Genomic DNA, 17049 nt, shown 5'->3' with positions numbered 1-17049 from the left:
AATCGATTTATTAGAAGAGGAAAGTAAGTTTTACCGCTCTTCAAGAAATGGGCGAGCGTGACTTGAAAGCGAACCCACTGCCTGAAGAGAGAGTCCAAGACAAACAGACCAAACGCACGCCTAGCTCCACAAGGACTCTGTAGTGAGTGACTGAGCCCAAAAAAACAAAAAGGCCCACTTCCTTTCTTCTTTTTCCTTCCTCTTTTGACGAATCTCACTTCTGTTGATGTAAATGGCGTTTGATCAGCATCGACAACAGGGACCATCCTCTGATCAGCCTTCTCGACAACAGCAGCAACAACACGGTAGTAACACTATGCAACCTCAAATTCAACCACAACAGCCATCGTCGAATGCTTCTCAGCAGCAGCAGCAGCAGCAGCAGCAGGAATCGTCGTTTCAACCTTTTTCTTCCTCTTCTCCAACTAATAGGGAAAGAGAAGAACAACAGCGGGATAGATATACTACCAGACGTTCACCATCTAATGGCAGCTATGCAGGTCCTTCGCTGCCTCCACCGTCGCAATTGCCTTCAAACATGCACTGCCAGCCTTATCCCACGCAACAACAGGTGGACTATGGCCGACGGGATCCGTATCCACCAGCGCCATCGCGTTCATATTCATCAACGTCGCCTCAGTCATGGGATTATGCGGAAAGACAACCCTATAGCAATCACCGGTCACTACCGCAAGTACGGGTCTTTTTTTTTAGTTTGCTTTTTCTATTCGACATACTGCACGCCGTATTCGTGTTCTCGTATATATTATTGACGGTATGTATATTTATTGCTGATGTAGACTGTTCCTCCGCCCCCGCATCGACAACAGTACAGTGGTGCGTTCCAATCCTCCCACAGGGATTATAGTCGCTCAGGTGCACCATCATTGCCGCTTCCCGTAGATTTGGGCACGAATAACTCGCCCTTTCAGCTTCCTAGACCCACGATAAACCAACCATCCAATACTTCTTCTTCAAATGCCCCGTATGATCCCATACGTTCTGCTCATACTACAAACAGAGAACCCGCTGGTGCTCCACAATCAGCGACCACTGCTTCTGCCGCCGAACATGTAAGTTGGAATCGACTAAAATTTTCAAACATCTAGTTACAAGTCGGAGGCATTCTTTTATTTACTTTACTACTGCTTAGGCATTGCCGTACCGCGCTCCGCCTGTAACTTCAGCGGCGCCACCGAGACCATCTCAAGTCAAACAAGAACATTTGTCTCCTCCTCAGGTATACCTTTTAAAGTTTGAAAAACCACAAAAAGGATACACGAACGCTCAACCTTATTAAAATTTCTGTTCGAATCGTCATACTAGGGATTCCATTTTGATCGTTCACAGGCTGCATCATCGCCTGTCATGTCGATATCACAATTGCTGTCTTCGGATGCACCATCGAGACCTTCGCTAACGTCAACACCGACCCAGCCGCAACAACAACAGCAGCATCCATCGGATCGACCATCCTATTATGAAAATCGAGAAGCGTCGTATGAATCGCAGCCTCCATCAGTGCAGCCAGCGGCAGCAATACACGACGATTCGGTTGTTCCTAGTTCAACGACAGCACCTGCACCAGCATCAGCTCCAACAACGCCCGAAAAGCCTGCTCCTATACCTGTGTCCGATCCAGCACCACAACCAGGATTTCGCAATGGAATCAAAAATTTGCTGAACAACGACACTGAAGAGATGTATCAAATGGCTGATTCGGATACGGATACAGAAGACATCCCACTCATGCCATCCGTCCCAACGGAAACTCCTGCCTCTCCTGATCATGTATCAGCACCTAAGGTAGTAGTCGCTGTGAACGGTCAAGCCAAACAAAGCCATGCGAGACAGCAGCAACAGCAGCACAATGGGCGAGTACGACCTCGAGCGGGACGTCGCCGCCGATATGAACTCAGCGACGATTCTTCCGCAGAAGAATTTAGTGAGCACGATGGTCATCGCGTGAAAACCTTGACGGAAAGGACGCTTGAGGAGCTCGATCTTTCAGACGACGATGACGACGAAGAAATCTTCAATACACATAGAGAAGAAATGGTTCAGTACATGATTGATGTCTATAGACGAAAACAAAACGTTATTGAAGAATATGAAAATAAGCGCGCAGTAAGTACCAGATCTTCTATATTGACAAGGACAACTAAAAGAATGGGAATGCAGAACGTGTGTGTATGCGATACGGGCTGAGGTGATTAATATGTTTTTTTTGTACAGCATCGCCATGCCTTGATCAGTAATCATTTGCAAAGAATTTACGAAAAGCGATATGGATCGGAGCTGAAGCAACAGACCAATGGTGTGAACAGCAATGAAACTCCTGTCTCCAGCACAGCAGCTTTATTGCTTCAAGCTGCGAGAGAAGATAAGGAAAGGCAACGACGTAAACATAAAAAGGCTAAACATGGACATAAGAGAATGGTCAACGAAGAGACTGAGGAAACCGAAGAGCAAGTGATGCAACCAAAAGAAATTGAAAAAACGGCTAGCGAGCGACTGGAAGATGCCCGTCGTGCAGTTTGGCTGGATATTGCCCGAAAGCACATACCTAGAGTACGTATCTTGGTCGTTCAGCAACAGAAATTTCCATCGAACCATAATGGATCGCCGATAATCAAACCTTCTCATTGCAATATTAGATGGCTAGAATCCTGTCGCGTGTTCAGGCAACACGAGCTGGCAATTGTAAAAAGATTGCACAGTATTGTCAAAAGGAGGTTCGACGTTCTGCTACCAAGGGTGGACGTATTAATAAGGATGTACAAGCTCGAGCAAAGCGTGCGATGAAGGAGGTATGAAAAGAAAAACAGACGGATCCTTGAATGAATATTGTTATGGAGATCTGTTTTATTGATATTGATATTGATATCTTTGATGGGCAAATAATCTAGATGCTGGTCTTTTGGAAGAAGAATGAAAAGGAAGAACGAGAACTGCGGAAGAAGGCAGAGAAGGAAGCGCTCGAACAATTACGACTTGAAGAAGAACGACGTGAAGCCCAGCGACAGGCACGCAAGCTCAACTTTTTAATCACGCAGACCGAGTTGTACAGTCACTTTATTGGGCGCAAAATTAAAGGAGATACTGGCGAAGATGATGAGACGGCTGTAGCTGCCAGCGAAGAAGCTACAGCAGCAGCGGCACAATCAGATGAGACAGCAGAAGATCAACAAGAAGAACTGGATATTACGGGCGAAGAACAGGCATTGGATGAGATAGATTTCGATGAAGGTAAAGCAAAGCAAAACTTGGTATACGAGTCCTGAACATATCTTGTTTTGAATAGTTGAGGTTATTGAAGATGTTTTTGCTTTTTTCTAGATGACGAAGAGAAACTTCGTGAACAGGCTCGACGTAGTGCTCAAAATGCACTCGCCAAACAACGTGAAAAGACTAGAGCATTTGACGAGGGAGCTCGTGAGCGACGTTTGGCTGCCAGTGAAACATCTGACATATCCATGAGTGCTGCACAATGTAAGTATATTTTATAGTAGGGTTTGCACTTAAGAACTATAAAACGCTTACCGGTACTGTTTTCTTGACAAAATACGTGTGTCTTCTTTAGTGGACACCATGAATTTTCAAGATCCCTCGAGTATGGGCACAGAAGAAATCAAGCAACCATCCATGCTCATGTGTCAACTCAAGAGCTATCAGCTTAAGGGCCTGAACTGGCTAGCCAATTTGTACGAACAGGGCATCAACGGTATTCTTGCTGACGAAATGGGTCTCGGTAAAACTGTACAGTCGATCTCGTTGATGGCCTACCTTGCAGAGGTACATAATATTTGGGGTCCGTTTTTGGTCATTGCGCCTGCTTCAACCTTGCATAATTGGCAACAAGAAGTGTCCAAGTTTGTTCCGTCATTTAGGGTAAAGTTACTCGAATTTTTAGCTTGTACTAGTGTTTTGAGTGGCGATGGTGGAGAATACGTGTATGTAGCATCGCTTGTACTAAAAGTATATGTGCCAATCTCTTAGGCGCTACCATACTGGGGTAATCCAAAGGATCGTAAGGTGCTGCGACAATTTTGGAACCGAAAGCAGCTTTACGGCCGTGACGCACCGTTTCATGTCGTGATTACAAGTTATCAGCTGGTATGGATGTGGGATGTGAAAACAAAGCTCTTAGATAATTTGGTATTATTAGCTCTATACTGACCGTGTTTGTCTATAGGTTCTGACAGATGTTAGCTATTTTCAACGCGTCAAGTGGCAATACATGGTTCTTGATGAAGCCCAAGCCATCAAGAGCTCTTCAAGTGCTCGATGGAAACAATTGCTTGGTTTTCACTGTCGAAACCGCTTGTTACTCACCGGTACACCTATTCAGAACAGTATGCAAGGTATGATGATGCTGGAAAAGTACTAATATGTTGCAGTCTAATTCGAATGTAAGCTTCAATGTACTCAAACACGTATCAAACATTATAGAACTGTGGGCACTATTGCATTTTATTATGCCAACGTTATTTGACTCGCACGAGGAATTCAGCGAATGGTTCTCTAAAGACATCGAAAGCCATGCCGAAAACAAGGGAACGCTGAACGAGCATCAATTACGGCGTTTGCACATGATTCTTAAACCTTTCATGTTACGACGTATTAAGCGCAATGTTCAACACGAACTTGGGGAAAAGGTAAAATAAAAGCTTTAACAGCATGATGTTGTTGCCGACGCTTGCTGACTGACCAAACACATTTTTTTAACGAATGCATAGATTGAAGTTGAAGTTTACTGCGATCTCACAGCACGGCAACGAGCATTGTATCGTGGCCTCAAACAAAAGATTTCAATTTCAGAACTTTTAGAAAAGGCAACATCCCTCAACGAAGAAAGCATGGACAGTTTAATGAACTTGGTCATGCAATTTCGAAAGGTTAGCAGGAGCGTTAATTTATTGAAGGACAGGGAACGTTAGGAGGAGGTTAAAAAATGAGTGGCAATCAAACTCAAATGTATCTAACGTACGCGATATTTAGGTCTGCAATCATCCAGAGTTATTTGAACGCGCAGATGTCCAATCACCCCTAGCTTTCTGTGCCTTTAGTGAAACCGGCTCACTCACCAAAGAATCGTCCTTGTATTGTCCGTATTCTTCTCAAAGCCATATCAAGTATCACATTCCCAAACACCTTTACCGCAATGGAGGAATTTTACGAAATCCTGGCCCTCACTCCAATGCCGGTTTTTCCACTCGATACCTCGACAACTTGATGAATATCTGGAAGCCTGACTATATACAAGAGTCCATGTACTCTGATGAAAAAGGTAAATAATGATGTTTGAAAATATGCTGGTAGTAAGTCTCTAACTTTCATTTTGATGACATTAGATGCTGCGTTCTCCTTCCTTCGATTCATTGATACATCACCGCAGCAAGCAAGTTACATGTTCAAGCAGTCTTTGGTGACGCGGTGGATTTCGTACTTGTCACAAAGAGATCACAGTGCAAGACGGCGATTCTATGTCCGGGACGAAGAAAAGTATCCTTCAGCACCGATTAACACTTACGCAAGTTTCCTCATAAGTGAGACTTATGCACCCACTGCCCGACTGGCCGTGGTACCTGGAAGTGTCATGGATGATTTGACGAGCGTTGGCGAACAAATGAATCACATGATTGAACAATTTGATCAATCCTATATTCCAGGGGTAAGCATGTTTACTTTTCTGTTTGCTTTTGAATTTTTTCGTACGAATACGTTATCGACATATATTTGTTGTGTATAGGCTCGCACTGTACCGATTGATGCTGTTTGTTCTGACCGATCATTCAACTATGATCAAGTCAACTTAATGTTCGATCCATCAATTCGTGCATGTCTCTTCGGCAAACCGCAGTACGTCAGTATGTCCATGAGATCCGAAGCTGTTGAGTTATCCACAGTGACACGCAAGTCCAATGGTCAAGGAATCATGACTGTACCGGTCTCCGGTCATGGCTACTCTATGATGAAAGTTCCTGGTAAGCTTCCATGCTCCTTTCTCTTGATAACAGAATCCCTCAAATATTACATGCCCGCACAGTCTCTTTCTGACATGATTCTTCGTGTCACACATAAAATTGTATTACAGCAATGCGTGATCTTATTTTGGATTCGGGCAAATTGGCGACACTGGATCGATTGCTAGAAAAGTTAAAATTGGAAGGCCATCGATGCTTGGTATACTTCCAGATGACTCGCATGATCGATTTGTTTGAAGAATACATCTCATACAAGCAATACAAATACCTGCGACTCGATGGCTCTTCGAAGATTTCTGATCGACGTGACATGGTATCAGATTGGCAAACACGGCCCGAAATCTTTATCTTCTTGTTGAGTACGCGTGCTGGTGGTCTGGGTATCAACTTGACAGCCGCCGATACTGTAATCTTTTACGACAGTGACTGGAATCCGACTGTGGATCAACAGGTATGGTGTTTTTTTGTATTTTGATCCATCTTGTGTGTGTGTGTGTGTAAGCAGAGGAATGACCCGGTAATATGCTTTTCTTTTATAGGCTATGGATCGAGCACATCGTCTTGGTCAGACAAAGCAAGTGACTGTGTACAGACTCATTACAAAGGGTACCATCGAAGAACGAATCTTGCAACGTGCAAAGCAAAAGGACGAGGTAATGTTATCCTTTCCAAACACGCGTATGCGTGAGCAACGCAGTAAAGCATAGTTTTTGCCGTTTCTAACGATTGTATGGCTTCTGTACCATTGTATTACAGATTCAAAAAGTGGTTATTTCTGGAGGCGAATTCAAACAAGTGGACTTTAAGCCAAGAGAGATTGTATCATTGTTGTTGGATGATGAGGGTAAGAAAGGAGAGGTTTACATCTTATTCTGATTGAAATGGCTATGTCGATTTATATCTCACGAAATCTTCTGTACACATGTAGAAATGGACAATAATCTTCAAATGCAACTTAAGCGGAAAGCGGAAGAAGAAGAAAAGAAGAAGACTGCACGGCCAAGCAAACGATCAAAGAAGGCAGACAAAGCATCATCGTCATCAGAAGCGGCAATTGATCGGCTTATGAGCGCAGGAGGTGATACGTTGCCCGAGGATGATCCGTCTGTAGGAGCATCTTCGTCGTCTTCGTCGAGTAAGAAAAAGAGTGGCAGGATCGGCCGACCGAGGACAAACATTTCGTTCACTGGTTGATGAATAAAACTTGCAACACAATCTCATGTAAACAAACACGCAACAAACCAATATATCTTGCATCGTCATATTAAACAAACATATTTTATCATGTGGCGCGAACTAATAGTAGTAAACCTGAGAAAGAACGTACGGGTCTTTCCAAAAAACAGGCACCAATAACTTTTTGTGAGAAACAGGGAGTATTCTCTTTCGTTATTTGCAAATTTGTCATTGATAAAGTATACATCAATTCAGCTGTTCCGCTCAAAGTACACTGGCCGTGAGGCCATGGGTTTTGAAATGTTTTGTTCTCATGGTATACATTAAACGACTAAACGCCCCTTTGTCTATTATACGATTTTATGCTTGCTTCAGTGAGCTTACTAACGAGTGTGCGCCGGGCCTACCTTGCGAGGCAATGGTGGATTACGCGACCACGAGTGCCTGGATCATACAAAACAGTACAGATTTTAATGTCCAGCTTGATGCTAGACTTTTGAAAACACTTTCCAAGGTAAGCGAGCATGTAAAGCGCGCGGAGCTGAGTTGCTATTGAAACAGTATCAGATAGAAAGTGATATCCCAAATGATATAGCGGCAATTCATACAATACGTATCAAAATGCAAATGGTTGTGCTCGCGAGGCTCAAAGACGTAATCGAGCCTTGTTGACATCGCTATCTGGGTTCTGGGGGCTTGCCTAGAACATGAGGGGCCAAGGGGAACCTCTTTTGCGACGCGATATCCGTTGAATGACACATAGTGAAGCGAGGCAGGAATCGCTACTAGCCTTTATTATCTCTCTCTTTCACGCGCACAAAAACACGATTTATATAACATTTTTGCAGAGTAAATACAAAAAAAGCTGCTTAGGGTATCTCGTTGTGGTTTCGAATCCTTCGAGAACGGTGCTGGCGTATTTTCTCGCACCTATACAAGAGACTTGTAAAGTCCTGATGATCACAGATATGAGGATAATACGTTGAATGTGCCGTGTCCGAAAATTTCCTCCTTTACCTTGATAATTACATACAGACATCCACCTAAAAGGTTTCTGTGGAAATTCTCAGGAAAGTAATGCCGAACCAATTTGATATGATGTAGACAGCTATCAGTCAAAAGATATACTTTTTAGAATAGCTATTGCACAAATCATATCCTTTTTTGTTCTGACGGCTTGCTTTCCTTTTACCTGCCAATCCAACTGCTGATTAACGGCCACATTAATGCGCTGATAATGGAAACGCCGGCATTGGTATTGGCTCGGGTTAAAATTTCAAATTCACGTCGATCACGGACACCGTCCGGATGTTGCTGCTGAAATCGGCGTTGTGAACTTTTTGATCGACATCGTAGTATTAATCGTGATAGCCGAAATTGTACGAGTAAAAACAAATTGTTATAGACCAATCTATGTATAGATACGGAGAGTGAGAAAGTGTGATATAACCTTTAGAGGCACTGTTCTTCCCTTCTTCCTCGTCCGCTGACATTTAGGACCGCAAGAAGACTATAAAATTGATACAAAAGTGTATATACCTGATCCATGGAAATAAACCTAATGTCGCCACTGGGGAAGGAGGCCACGAAAATTTGGTCTGATGTAATGGACTACCAATCGCTCTCAGTAATAACAAAGTCGCGAAGGGTAAAAACCCATCTGCCCAACGATACCGAGACGAGATCAATATCATCGGGATGACGGGCAGGCTGATCCATACGCGCCATGACCACTGCGCAGGGACACCCATCAGCTGCTCTCCTTGCTCTGGCCCCAAGAAGCTCATGACGGTGTATGCGCCAAATGTTGTCGAAGTTACTAGTGCTGAGCAGCCCAAACCTAAAAGCGTGATATATGGAGCAGCTGCATGGACAAATCGGTCTAACGTCGTTAACACAATTAACGTTTGGCTTGCACTGTCGGCAATTACGTAAGGGGTAGCGCATTGAGGGCATTGTACTTTATGTCGAGGCGAGGTCTTTTGATTTTCGGCAATCCAGTCCAAGAGACATTGTTCATGAGAAGTCAACGAACATTTGCATGGCTTTACCCATACTACTTGTTCACTTCCCTCTTGTTCTTTGGAGTCCTCATCGAAACAGATCCAGCATCGTCGTCGTTCAGTTACTGTCACTTGATCTGTTGTTGGGGATGAATATGACATATGCTTATGTTGCGTGTAAATTCGATCAAGATATGGTGGTTGAAACAAAAAGAGAGAGATGCACTTTATCTATGCTCTGAGCGCTTAAACTTGAGAACTCCGCACCTTCATGCTCACTGATCGTCCTCCTTGCTCTCTTGAAGACAAAGGAAGAATCACATAACAGCTGCTAAAAGGAAGCCATATTCTGCTACTCGACCATCTTTTTGTGTAGCGGATGATGTAGTAGGCTGCTACCGGCATTTTATTGTTGTAGTCCGGTTCAGCCGATATAGATACAAATTGTATTAGCGGTTGGGTTACTTTTACTATCGATCACGTCAGGCCGGGCGTAAATCGAAGCAGACGAAATTTGTTTTCAGCCTTGCTCTTACTGCTGTTTTTTCTGGATTACCTGTATACCAGCACATGTCAAGCAAAAACGGAGGGTTTCGGATATGCCACAATGCTAACATTTACTAAAAAAAAGTATACTCACGGATGGAATGTGGCCGAACATGTTACTGATTCTGTAGAAGGCAACACCGCGGTGCTACATCATCATTAAATCAAAAAGCAATGTATTGATTATTGGCTTTAATCAGTTAAAGCCCCATGAGTCATGCTAATGCATTATATTCTTTGAACTGCATATGTAAATTTAGGCTATAGAAACGGCGTTGTTCAAAGGTATATCAGATAAAGGCACATAATAAAAGGATCTATTAGGCTATAAATTCAACGTCTTAGTTTTACTAACTGTACAGGTGACGTTTCCTTGAAAATTTTGCTTGGCCGGGTCACTATTGGTTTTGACCACTTACTGGAAGATTACATCACAGCAGCAAGCGCGTGTATGATATATTTGTAACACAAGACTATCGGATCCAATGTTTTCACTAAAATCAACATTATTGTACATCAGTTGCTTCTTTCGGCCGATTGCCGTTCTTCATTACGAAGAGTAGATTGAGCAATACTGTGCAGTATCAGATGGACCAAACAGTAGACCGGGTTAACGGAAAGGGGCTATTACAACTTTGTGAAATCAATATTCGAACAATGCGCTATTGGAGACTTGTTGGAGTGAAATACAACGACATAAGAGCCCAATGTATATAAGTAGTGAGGCTACCCTAGGTGTTGAGCGGTATTTGCGAAGCTAGAGCTTACATCTGCTACACACTAGGTGCTCATCTGATAGAGGACGGGTAGGCTCACTGCGAGATAGAAAACTAGTATGATGGGTTTACACTTTGAATTTAGCACTGGTACAGTGAGAAATTCAGGCGTTTGCTTTTCTCGATGGTCCCTCAACAACCCTGAAACATAATTCCTTTTTGACGGCAGCTTAATATTGGAGGCAACCTGATGGCTATGGGTATGGCTAGATATATGATTTAGCGATATCGGCTCGTCCTGTTGACGAGTGAGGATGTACATTCGAGCGCGTGTAGTCGAGCGCGTGTAATAGCGAGTCCATTGGAGATGTACACTAGCTCGCTAGCTCGCTAGCTCCGATTTCGGATAAAGCGGCGTAAAGCATGGAAAAGGCGCCCTTACCTCGGCTCGGGGACCTGGGTACATCCAAACTGGGAATTTTTTAGCGTCACTTACCCGGAGACATTCTCGATTCGAGCTCAGTGTAAATTAACCTCCGATTGCCGACCATGAAAAGATATAAAAGAAGGCCGTCTCCAAGGCCGTTTCTCTTTCTCTCATGCCTCTGTTCTGTAATCAGATCGGATAAATCTTTCGCCTTTTACTAAAGATTTCCGTGGCTGCGGAACACCAAGGAGGTTATCACAAATTTTTTGTCTCTCAATGGGTTGAACCAATCCGATTGAACTACTATTTTATAAATAAGAAAATGATAAAAAGAATAATTTATTAAAAAGGCTGCTGTTACTTCAAGCCTAGCTGCTCAATGATTCGATCTTTCTGTAATGATGCCGGCTGTGTCTCTAACCGCATGCTAGGCGGCGAATGTTGACGTAGCTTGACGTTGGCCTCCGCAAATACCTTGGCTGTCATTTCATCCATGCCATATGATTTTGAATAAACGACTTCTTTAACACCAATCTGTACAATCTTGATCGCGCATCCTATTTTTTGATGAAAAACACAATCAGCTGTCAGTTTTCTTCTTCCTTTGTCTCTTCACCTAACCTCCGAGAGAGCTTACCAAGGCACGGGCATCTACAGATCATACAGGGAGCCTTTGTTAGGAAACATGCGTTTTTCCCAAGTATCAGTAAAGAGAACTTAAAGAGGTGGGAGACGTACGTATTACAATAGAGCACAACGCCAATTCCAAAGTCCACTCGACTTCTTCCTGCTTCCAAAAGAGCATTCTCTTCGGCGTGCATGCATAAACATCGATCCAAACCGGTGCCACAGGGTGCATTAGCATTACAGCGACCACATCCTCCTTCGTTGCAGTTGCGCAATCCACGCGGTGTGCCGTTGTATCCCGTGGCAATGATACGAGAGTCCTTAACAAGAATGCAGCCAACGCGACGTTTCATACAGTTCGATCGCCGTGCAGCAAGATCGGAAAGATGCATAAAGTAGGTGTCCCATGACGGCCGTATTCGCTCTGGGTCCGTCAAGTCGAGTGTATCCAAAGACGCCATGAAATCGCACTTTTGAGCATATACGTTTGTGATGGTAATGTCGGACGACGATATAATACGATGTAGCGGTAACTTTTGCAGCTGGGATAATGGCAAAGCTTGTTCCGAGGTGTTATACATGGCTTGATCGTCGTCTTGTATAAATTGCTCCAACGTACGTTTTGGAATGCTATCGCTGGCGGCGCACCTAGTTTACTCCTGCATCAACATTTGCCATGTCTTCACGAGGTAACGATATACTTCAGCAGCAAACAAACCTTTCTATGAAGCGTTGGTACCGCATCGATAATGGTGCCTCGACGGAAACAAGCAAGAAAAATGGGCGCTTACTGTATTAGACACATGAAAAAGGGGTGCGCGAATACCATTACCATTAATGACCTGGATATATACACTTAAAAATTTTACTACCCCCACGACAAATAGGAACTCACTTTAATAAACTCAGGTTTTGACCGTCAATATCGCAGGTAACAAAGTTTTCTCTCCATCGATCAGTTACGTAATTGTGCATTTCTTCCACACTGGAGAACTCGAGTGCAGTTTGACATACAGTCCGATCTAATTCAACGCTGTTGCGCAAGCTTAGGATCTGGAAGCCATGTCTTTGAACGAGGTACTCGGCGACCGAATGCTTTCCACTGCATTGTGTTCCTACAACGCCAATAAACATAGTTTTAAATAGAGAGTTTTTTTTTTGTGTATAGAATGAAGAGCGGTATGTGTGTATGTCCGTGTGTGTTCAACCCTGAACAGAAGGAACAACAACAACAAAAATCTAAACGACGCAGCTCAACACCACGCATTCGGGATTTGTCTTATCTGTTCCTTCAGGTACGTCGCGTGCCTTAAAAGGGACGGTCGAACATTCATCCTTTTGCAGATGCGGACAGTAACCAAGATCAATTTTATGTACAGAGTGCCTATCGCTTATATGAAACCAATGTCAAATTCGGCAAGCTTACGTGGCTGCAGCAGTATGATTGTTCATGAGACAGTGTATGTACCATACCGCGCTGTATGTAGCTAAAGAGCTTTGAGTTTGTCCAATTATGATCCAAGTCAATGACTGTATGCATAAAAACATTTTTATAGCTGTCTTGTTAGCTTTTTGTAAGTACAGTTGCTTAGGCCAAAGGCATGATGCTTTGTGCCTTCTGCACCAATAGTTAATAACTACAGACCAAAGTGTCGCCTCGAATATGCTGTGAAGACAGCAACGAGAACATGTTACAGTACTCATAAATGACCGGAGTAAGTCTTGGGTTCGTAGAACAAACAAAAGCCAAAGTAGGATGACCCTACAGTTATTTATGGATCTAGTAGAAATTGGGAAACGAGAAAAAGTTTCAAGTTTCTAATGCCACGAGAATTCGACCACAAAACATCCACGTTCGACAAGAGATACTTATAGCTGAGCGAATACACTGTGGGGTTGAAAGAAGATAGTCCGTTTTACCATATATTTTCTGAAAAATCTATTTTGCCGGTCAGTATGTATGATTGCAGCACACGCCTTAGCAGTACAGATTACACAAGTTTATATATACATTTGCTTGCTGAGGCTGTGTGCTCTGTGCTGGTGTGCGAGAGAAAAAGCATCATGGGTAATTGAGAAAGCGGGAGAATATCACTCGTAATGAAAAAAAAAACTTCCCGCTGCAGCTCGTGTACAACCTGGTACCATTTTTTTTCCTTTGTGGGTTTTACGTACAATTAAGAAGAAAGTCAGGTAGTGTCCATTTCACTATTCTGCACTATTGCGACAGCTTGTCCACACACAGACCTTAGCAAGGCAAGTATTATGTGCTCCCTTTGTCATTCGCAAGGAAAGTAGAAGGGATCTATAAAAAGTAACGTAACGATATGGGCAATGAAATCAAGTTTATTGCCATAATCAGTGCGATGGCAATGTCAAATATGATTGCAAGTCAGATGGTGTCACCACGGTACATGGCTCAAAAGCAAACCTTGTACCTCTCTCGCCCTCTCTCTCTTTCGCTCGTTTTTGAAATCTCTTCTTATATCCGCATACCGTACAATGTACTTTTGAAATACTCTACTGCTTGCATACCCAAACTCTTCGTTTTTTTTTTTCGATCTATCACAAATTACTACTCTGTAAGGAAAATACGCTTCAACGAACGACACATACTACCTTGACAGGATAACAGAGACGGGCCCTCGCACAAGAAAAATACTAATAATTCACACACAAAATAACAAGTATGGGTGCTGTTTGCTGCTCACAAGCGGGCCTCGATCTTGATGGCGAAGGTATAAACTCACTTGTTTTTAAAGGAGAAGCAAAGAGAGTGTAGTGTGTTGACTTTAGTTATTTTGTATAAAGTCGACCTTTCTCACTTTACGTTACTGCGTTCGGTCGGAAAGGGTGCATTCGGCAAAGTTCGAGTCATTCAACACAAAGGCACCAAGAAGCTGTATGCTCTCAAGTACATAAACAAGGCTAAATGTATACAAATGCGAGCCGTCGAAAACATCATTTCCGAACGACGCATTTTGGAACAGGTCTCCCATGGGCTAATTGTCAACCTCCGCTACGCATTTCAAGACGACGATAACTTATTTATGATATTGGATTTGATGCTTGGCGGTGACTTGCGTTTCCATCTCGATCGACTTGGTGTCATGCCCGAGTCTTATGTCCAGTTCTATGCAGCCGAAGTGGCGTTGAGTTTAAGACACTTGCATAATAATAAAGTGATACACAGGTATGCAGCAGCAACAGAGTGTGAAGGGAAACGAGTCAGGGGTTGGGGGAGGAGATTCGCAGGCTTAGCTGATGATCTAATGATGCACACATAAAACGCAGGGATATCAAACCAGATAATATCCTTTTGGACGACCAGGGACACGCACACTTGACCGACTTTAACATTGCCGTCCAGTTTTCTGGATCAAAACCGCTGACTTCGATTGCCGGGTCGATGGCTTATATGGCTCCAGAGGTATTGGCAAAACGGGGCTACGGCTCTTCTGTCGACTGGTGGTCGCTTGGTGTCGTTTGCTTCGAGTTGATGTTCGGCAAGGTACCTTTTTATATTTATTTTATTTATTCAAAAACAAATGTGGAGAGCAATTTACTTATTGCAACCCTCTTCCCACACACACACACACACACACACTCTCTCTCTCTCTCTCTCTGTCTCTCTCTCGCCTTTCCTTATATTTCTAATAGCGCCCGTTTCGTGCCAAGACCAACGACGCACTCCAGCATGCAATTATGCACGAGCCACTGTGCTTTCCCGAAAATAGTCATGTTTCATCTGATGCCATTGACTTCGTCAAAGGGCTCCTGACAAGAGACATCAACCGCCGCCTGGGTGTCAAAGATAAGGGCTTCAGCCAACTCGTCAGTCATCCTTGGCTTCGAAATATCCAGTGGGAATTACTGGAAAGCAAACAGGCCTGCCCTCCATTTATACCCGATGTAAGTAGTACTATTTGTTTCCGAGAACAACGACTAAAAAGACATTTAGAACGAACTAATGCGAATATGTGCAGAGTAAACGTGCCAACTTTGATCCCACCCACGAACTAGAAGAAATTCTGCTAGAAGACAACCCACTGATTGTTCGAAAGCGTAATCCGAAACGTAGTGCTGCGTCGCACGCCAACACGTCCTTAAGAAGCCAGTCCATCAACGATCTGGCAGAGTCGTCTCCCGAGCGCCAGATCATGGAAGAGAAATTTATCGTCTATGATCATACAAAACCTGAAGAAAACGAATGGCGCAAAAGGGAAATGGAGCAGCGCCGCTGGGCACAAAAGATGACGAAAACAAATCAGGAGCACCACCAGCACCAGCAGCATCATAGCCATCGGCAAAGTGGTGGCCGCAATAGCAGTGACAGCGAAAAACCGCAACAGTTTGCAGCACAATCAGCACACCAGCAGCCTCCGCCCCGTCATTCAAGTGCCAAAGTAGGTGGCACATACAAGACGAGTGTCATGGACTATGTCAGCCAAAAGCCTGCGACCCCGCTTTCGGATGGTGACCTGGTTAAAATGGAGGAGCTTGCTCGAATGGCACGAGCAGGCGTTGGCAAAGAACGAGGCACGGACTGGCGACCTCCATCAGGTATTCTGCCTCCTTCATCTTATGCAGAACCACCGTATGATGAGTATATGGCTCGAGCGGCAGCCGGATCCGAGCAATTGGATCACTATCATCGTCACCGGCGGCGATCATCAGATGAAAGCTATCCGACATCGGCATCACCAGAGACAAGTGAACGACCTCTTGTTGGAACTGCTTCATCATCTTTTGTATCATTGGAGCAAATACAGCAACAACCGCAGCAACAGCAGCGGATGCATCAACGTCAACAGCAGCCACAGCACCAGCAGCAATTACAACAACCAGCACCAATAACTTCATTACCTCCTACGCCATCCGATCCACCATTCTCAAGCATGACGCCTACTCCTCCTCTATCACAAAGTGGCGAAGATGATTACTCAACCACATACTACAATAGATCCTATCCCTCTTCTTCTTCCCAACCATCAACCAACAAGCAGCCGTCAAGTCGTCCCATGTCACCCAGTTCGTCTTCCAAACCTTTATCATCAGTATCGTCATTATCACTTCGACAACAATACCCTCCAACCGTAGACCAGATCCCACCTCCACTAGCTCCGCCTACTTCTTTGCCACCTCCAGTTCCTAGTATGTTACCACCGCCACCAGCTGCAGCTGTTGCGTCGCCTTTGCATCACCGTCGACCACCGCCTCCATAAAAAAAGAAGATTCTCTATACATTTTACTGCTATACCTTTTTGCTTTGTAATGTTTCTTTTACTTGTTGTTAGCCACCATATATTACCAACCTTGTTATTTCGTGATAATATTGTATTACTGCCCTGTCTTTATTATTTTTCTCTTTCTTTTCCAAGCAAACAAACATGTTGTTTTTTTATTATTATTCTACGTCAAATAGTTTGTTTCCAAAATGTTTATGTGCGTACGATGTTGAAGCAATGTAGTTCGCCGAGTGAATGGGTGTCATCCGAGCTTGCTTGCATATATACCGTTCCTATTGGGCACGTATAATTTGGTAAACAGAACGTATCAGAAAAGAT

General features: G+C 43.7%; 4 protein-coding genes across 4 annotated transcripts; 2 read left to right on the top strand and 2 right to left on the bottom strand.

The window, feature by feature from the left end:
- Positions 1-232: 232 nt before the first annotated feature.
- Positions 233-7181, top strand: BDB00DRAFT_879901 (SNF2 family N-terminal domain-containing protein; the record flags this gene model as incomplete). The annotated part of the gene is made up of 20 exons (XM_053127926.1): positions 233-694; positions 801-1073; positions 1154-1240; positions 1327-2127; positions 2236-2571; positions 2658-2810; positions 2910-3249; positions 3340-3492; positions 3584-3891; positions 4000-4116; positions 4196-4364; positions 4453-4658; positions 4740-4898; positions 5002-5290; positions 5355-5674; positions 5753-5987; positions 6098-6438; positions 6527-6640; positions 6744-6831; positions 6916-7181. 20 exons carry the CDS (start codon positions 233-235, stop codon positions 7179-7181), a joined length of 5217 nt encoding a protein of 1738 aa, XP_052972577.1.
- A 1296-nt stretch (positions 7182-8477) lies between these two features.
- Positions 8478-9589, bottom strand: BDB00DRAFT_217799 (uncharacterized protein). The gene is made up of 2 exons (XM_053116512.1): positions 8703-9589; positions 8478-8637 (listed from the first exon to the last, which is right to left on the bottom strand). The coding sequence occupies exons 1-2, from the start codon at positions 9326-9328 to the stop codon at positions 8616-8618; spliced, it is 648 nt and encodes a 215-aa protein (XP_052972576.1). The 5' UTR covers positions 9329-9589; the 3' UTR covers positions 8478-8615.
- Positions 9590-10988: 1399 nt separating this feature from the next.
- BDB00DRAFT_861568 (deoxycytidylate deaminase) lies at positions 10989-12725 on the bottom strand. Its single transcript, XM_053126041.1, has 5 exons — positions 12378-12725; positions 12201-12272; positions 11594-12130; positions 11493-11506; positions 10989-11412 (listed from the first exon to the last, which is right to left on the bottom strand). The coding sequence occupies exons 1-5, from the start codon at positions 12614-12616 to the stop codon at positions 11213-11215; spliced, it is 1062 nt and encodes a 353-aa protein (XP_052972575.1). The 5' UTR covers positions 12617-12725; the 3' UTR covers positions 10989-11212.
- A 1446-nt stretch (positions 12726-14171) lies between these two features.
- On the top strand, positions 14172-16707 carry BDB00DRAFT_879898 (kinase-like domain-containing protein; the record flags this gene model as incomplete). The annotated part of the gene is made up of 5 exons (XM_053127925.1): positions 14172-14220; positions 14294-14675; positions 14777-14993; positions 15143-15394; positions 15469-16707. 5 exons carry the CDS (start codon positions 14172-14174, stop codon positions 16705-16707), a joined length of 2139 nt encoding a protein of 712 aa, XP_052972574.1.
- Between the last annotated feature and the right edge of the window lie 342 nt (positions 16708-17049).

Source organism: Zychaea mexicana (assembly GCF_025766255.1).
Source record: "Zychaea mexicana strain RSA 1403 chromosome Unknown BDB00scaffold_199, whole genome shotgun sequence".
In the NCBI taxonomy this organism is placed as follows: domain Eukaryota; kingdom Fungi; phylum Mucoromycota; class Mucoromycetes; order Mucorales; family Lichtheimiaceae; genus Zychaea; species Zychaea mexicana.
Note: the sequence above shows the minus strand (reverse complement) of the source record. Positions and strands in the feature narration are given on the sequence as shown.

What these genes read in the sequence shown, in the direction of transcription:
- BDB00DRAFT_217799 (XM_053116512.1), bottom strand. Translation starts at nt 9,328, where the DNA reads ATGTCATATTCATCCCCAACAACAGATCAAGTGACAGTAACTGAACGA. An exon ending in GGTTTATTTCCATGGATCAG is followed by an intron (nt 8,638 to 8,702) that starts GTATATACACTT and finishes CGGACGAGGAAG; the next exon opens with AAGGGAAGAACAGTGCCTCT.
- BDB00DRAFT_861568 (XM_053126041.1), bottom strand. Translation starts at nt 12,616, where the DNA reads ATGTTTATTGGCGTTGTAGGAACACAATGCAGTGGAAAGCATTCGGTC. An exon ending in CAAAACCTGAGTTTATTAAA is followed by an intron (nt 12,273 to 12,377) that starts GTGAGTTCCTAT and finishes TGTCTAATACAG; the next exon opens with TAAGCGCCCATTTTTCTTGC. An exon ending in TACCAACGCTTCATAGAAAG is followed by an intron (nt 12,131 to 12,200) that starts GTTTGTTTGCTG and finishes GGAGTAAACTAG; the next exon opens with GTGCGCCGCCAGCGATAGCA.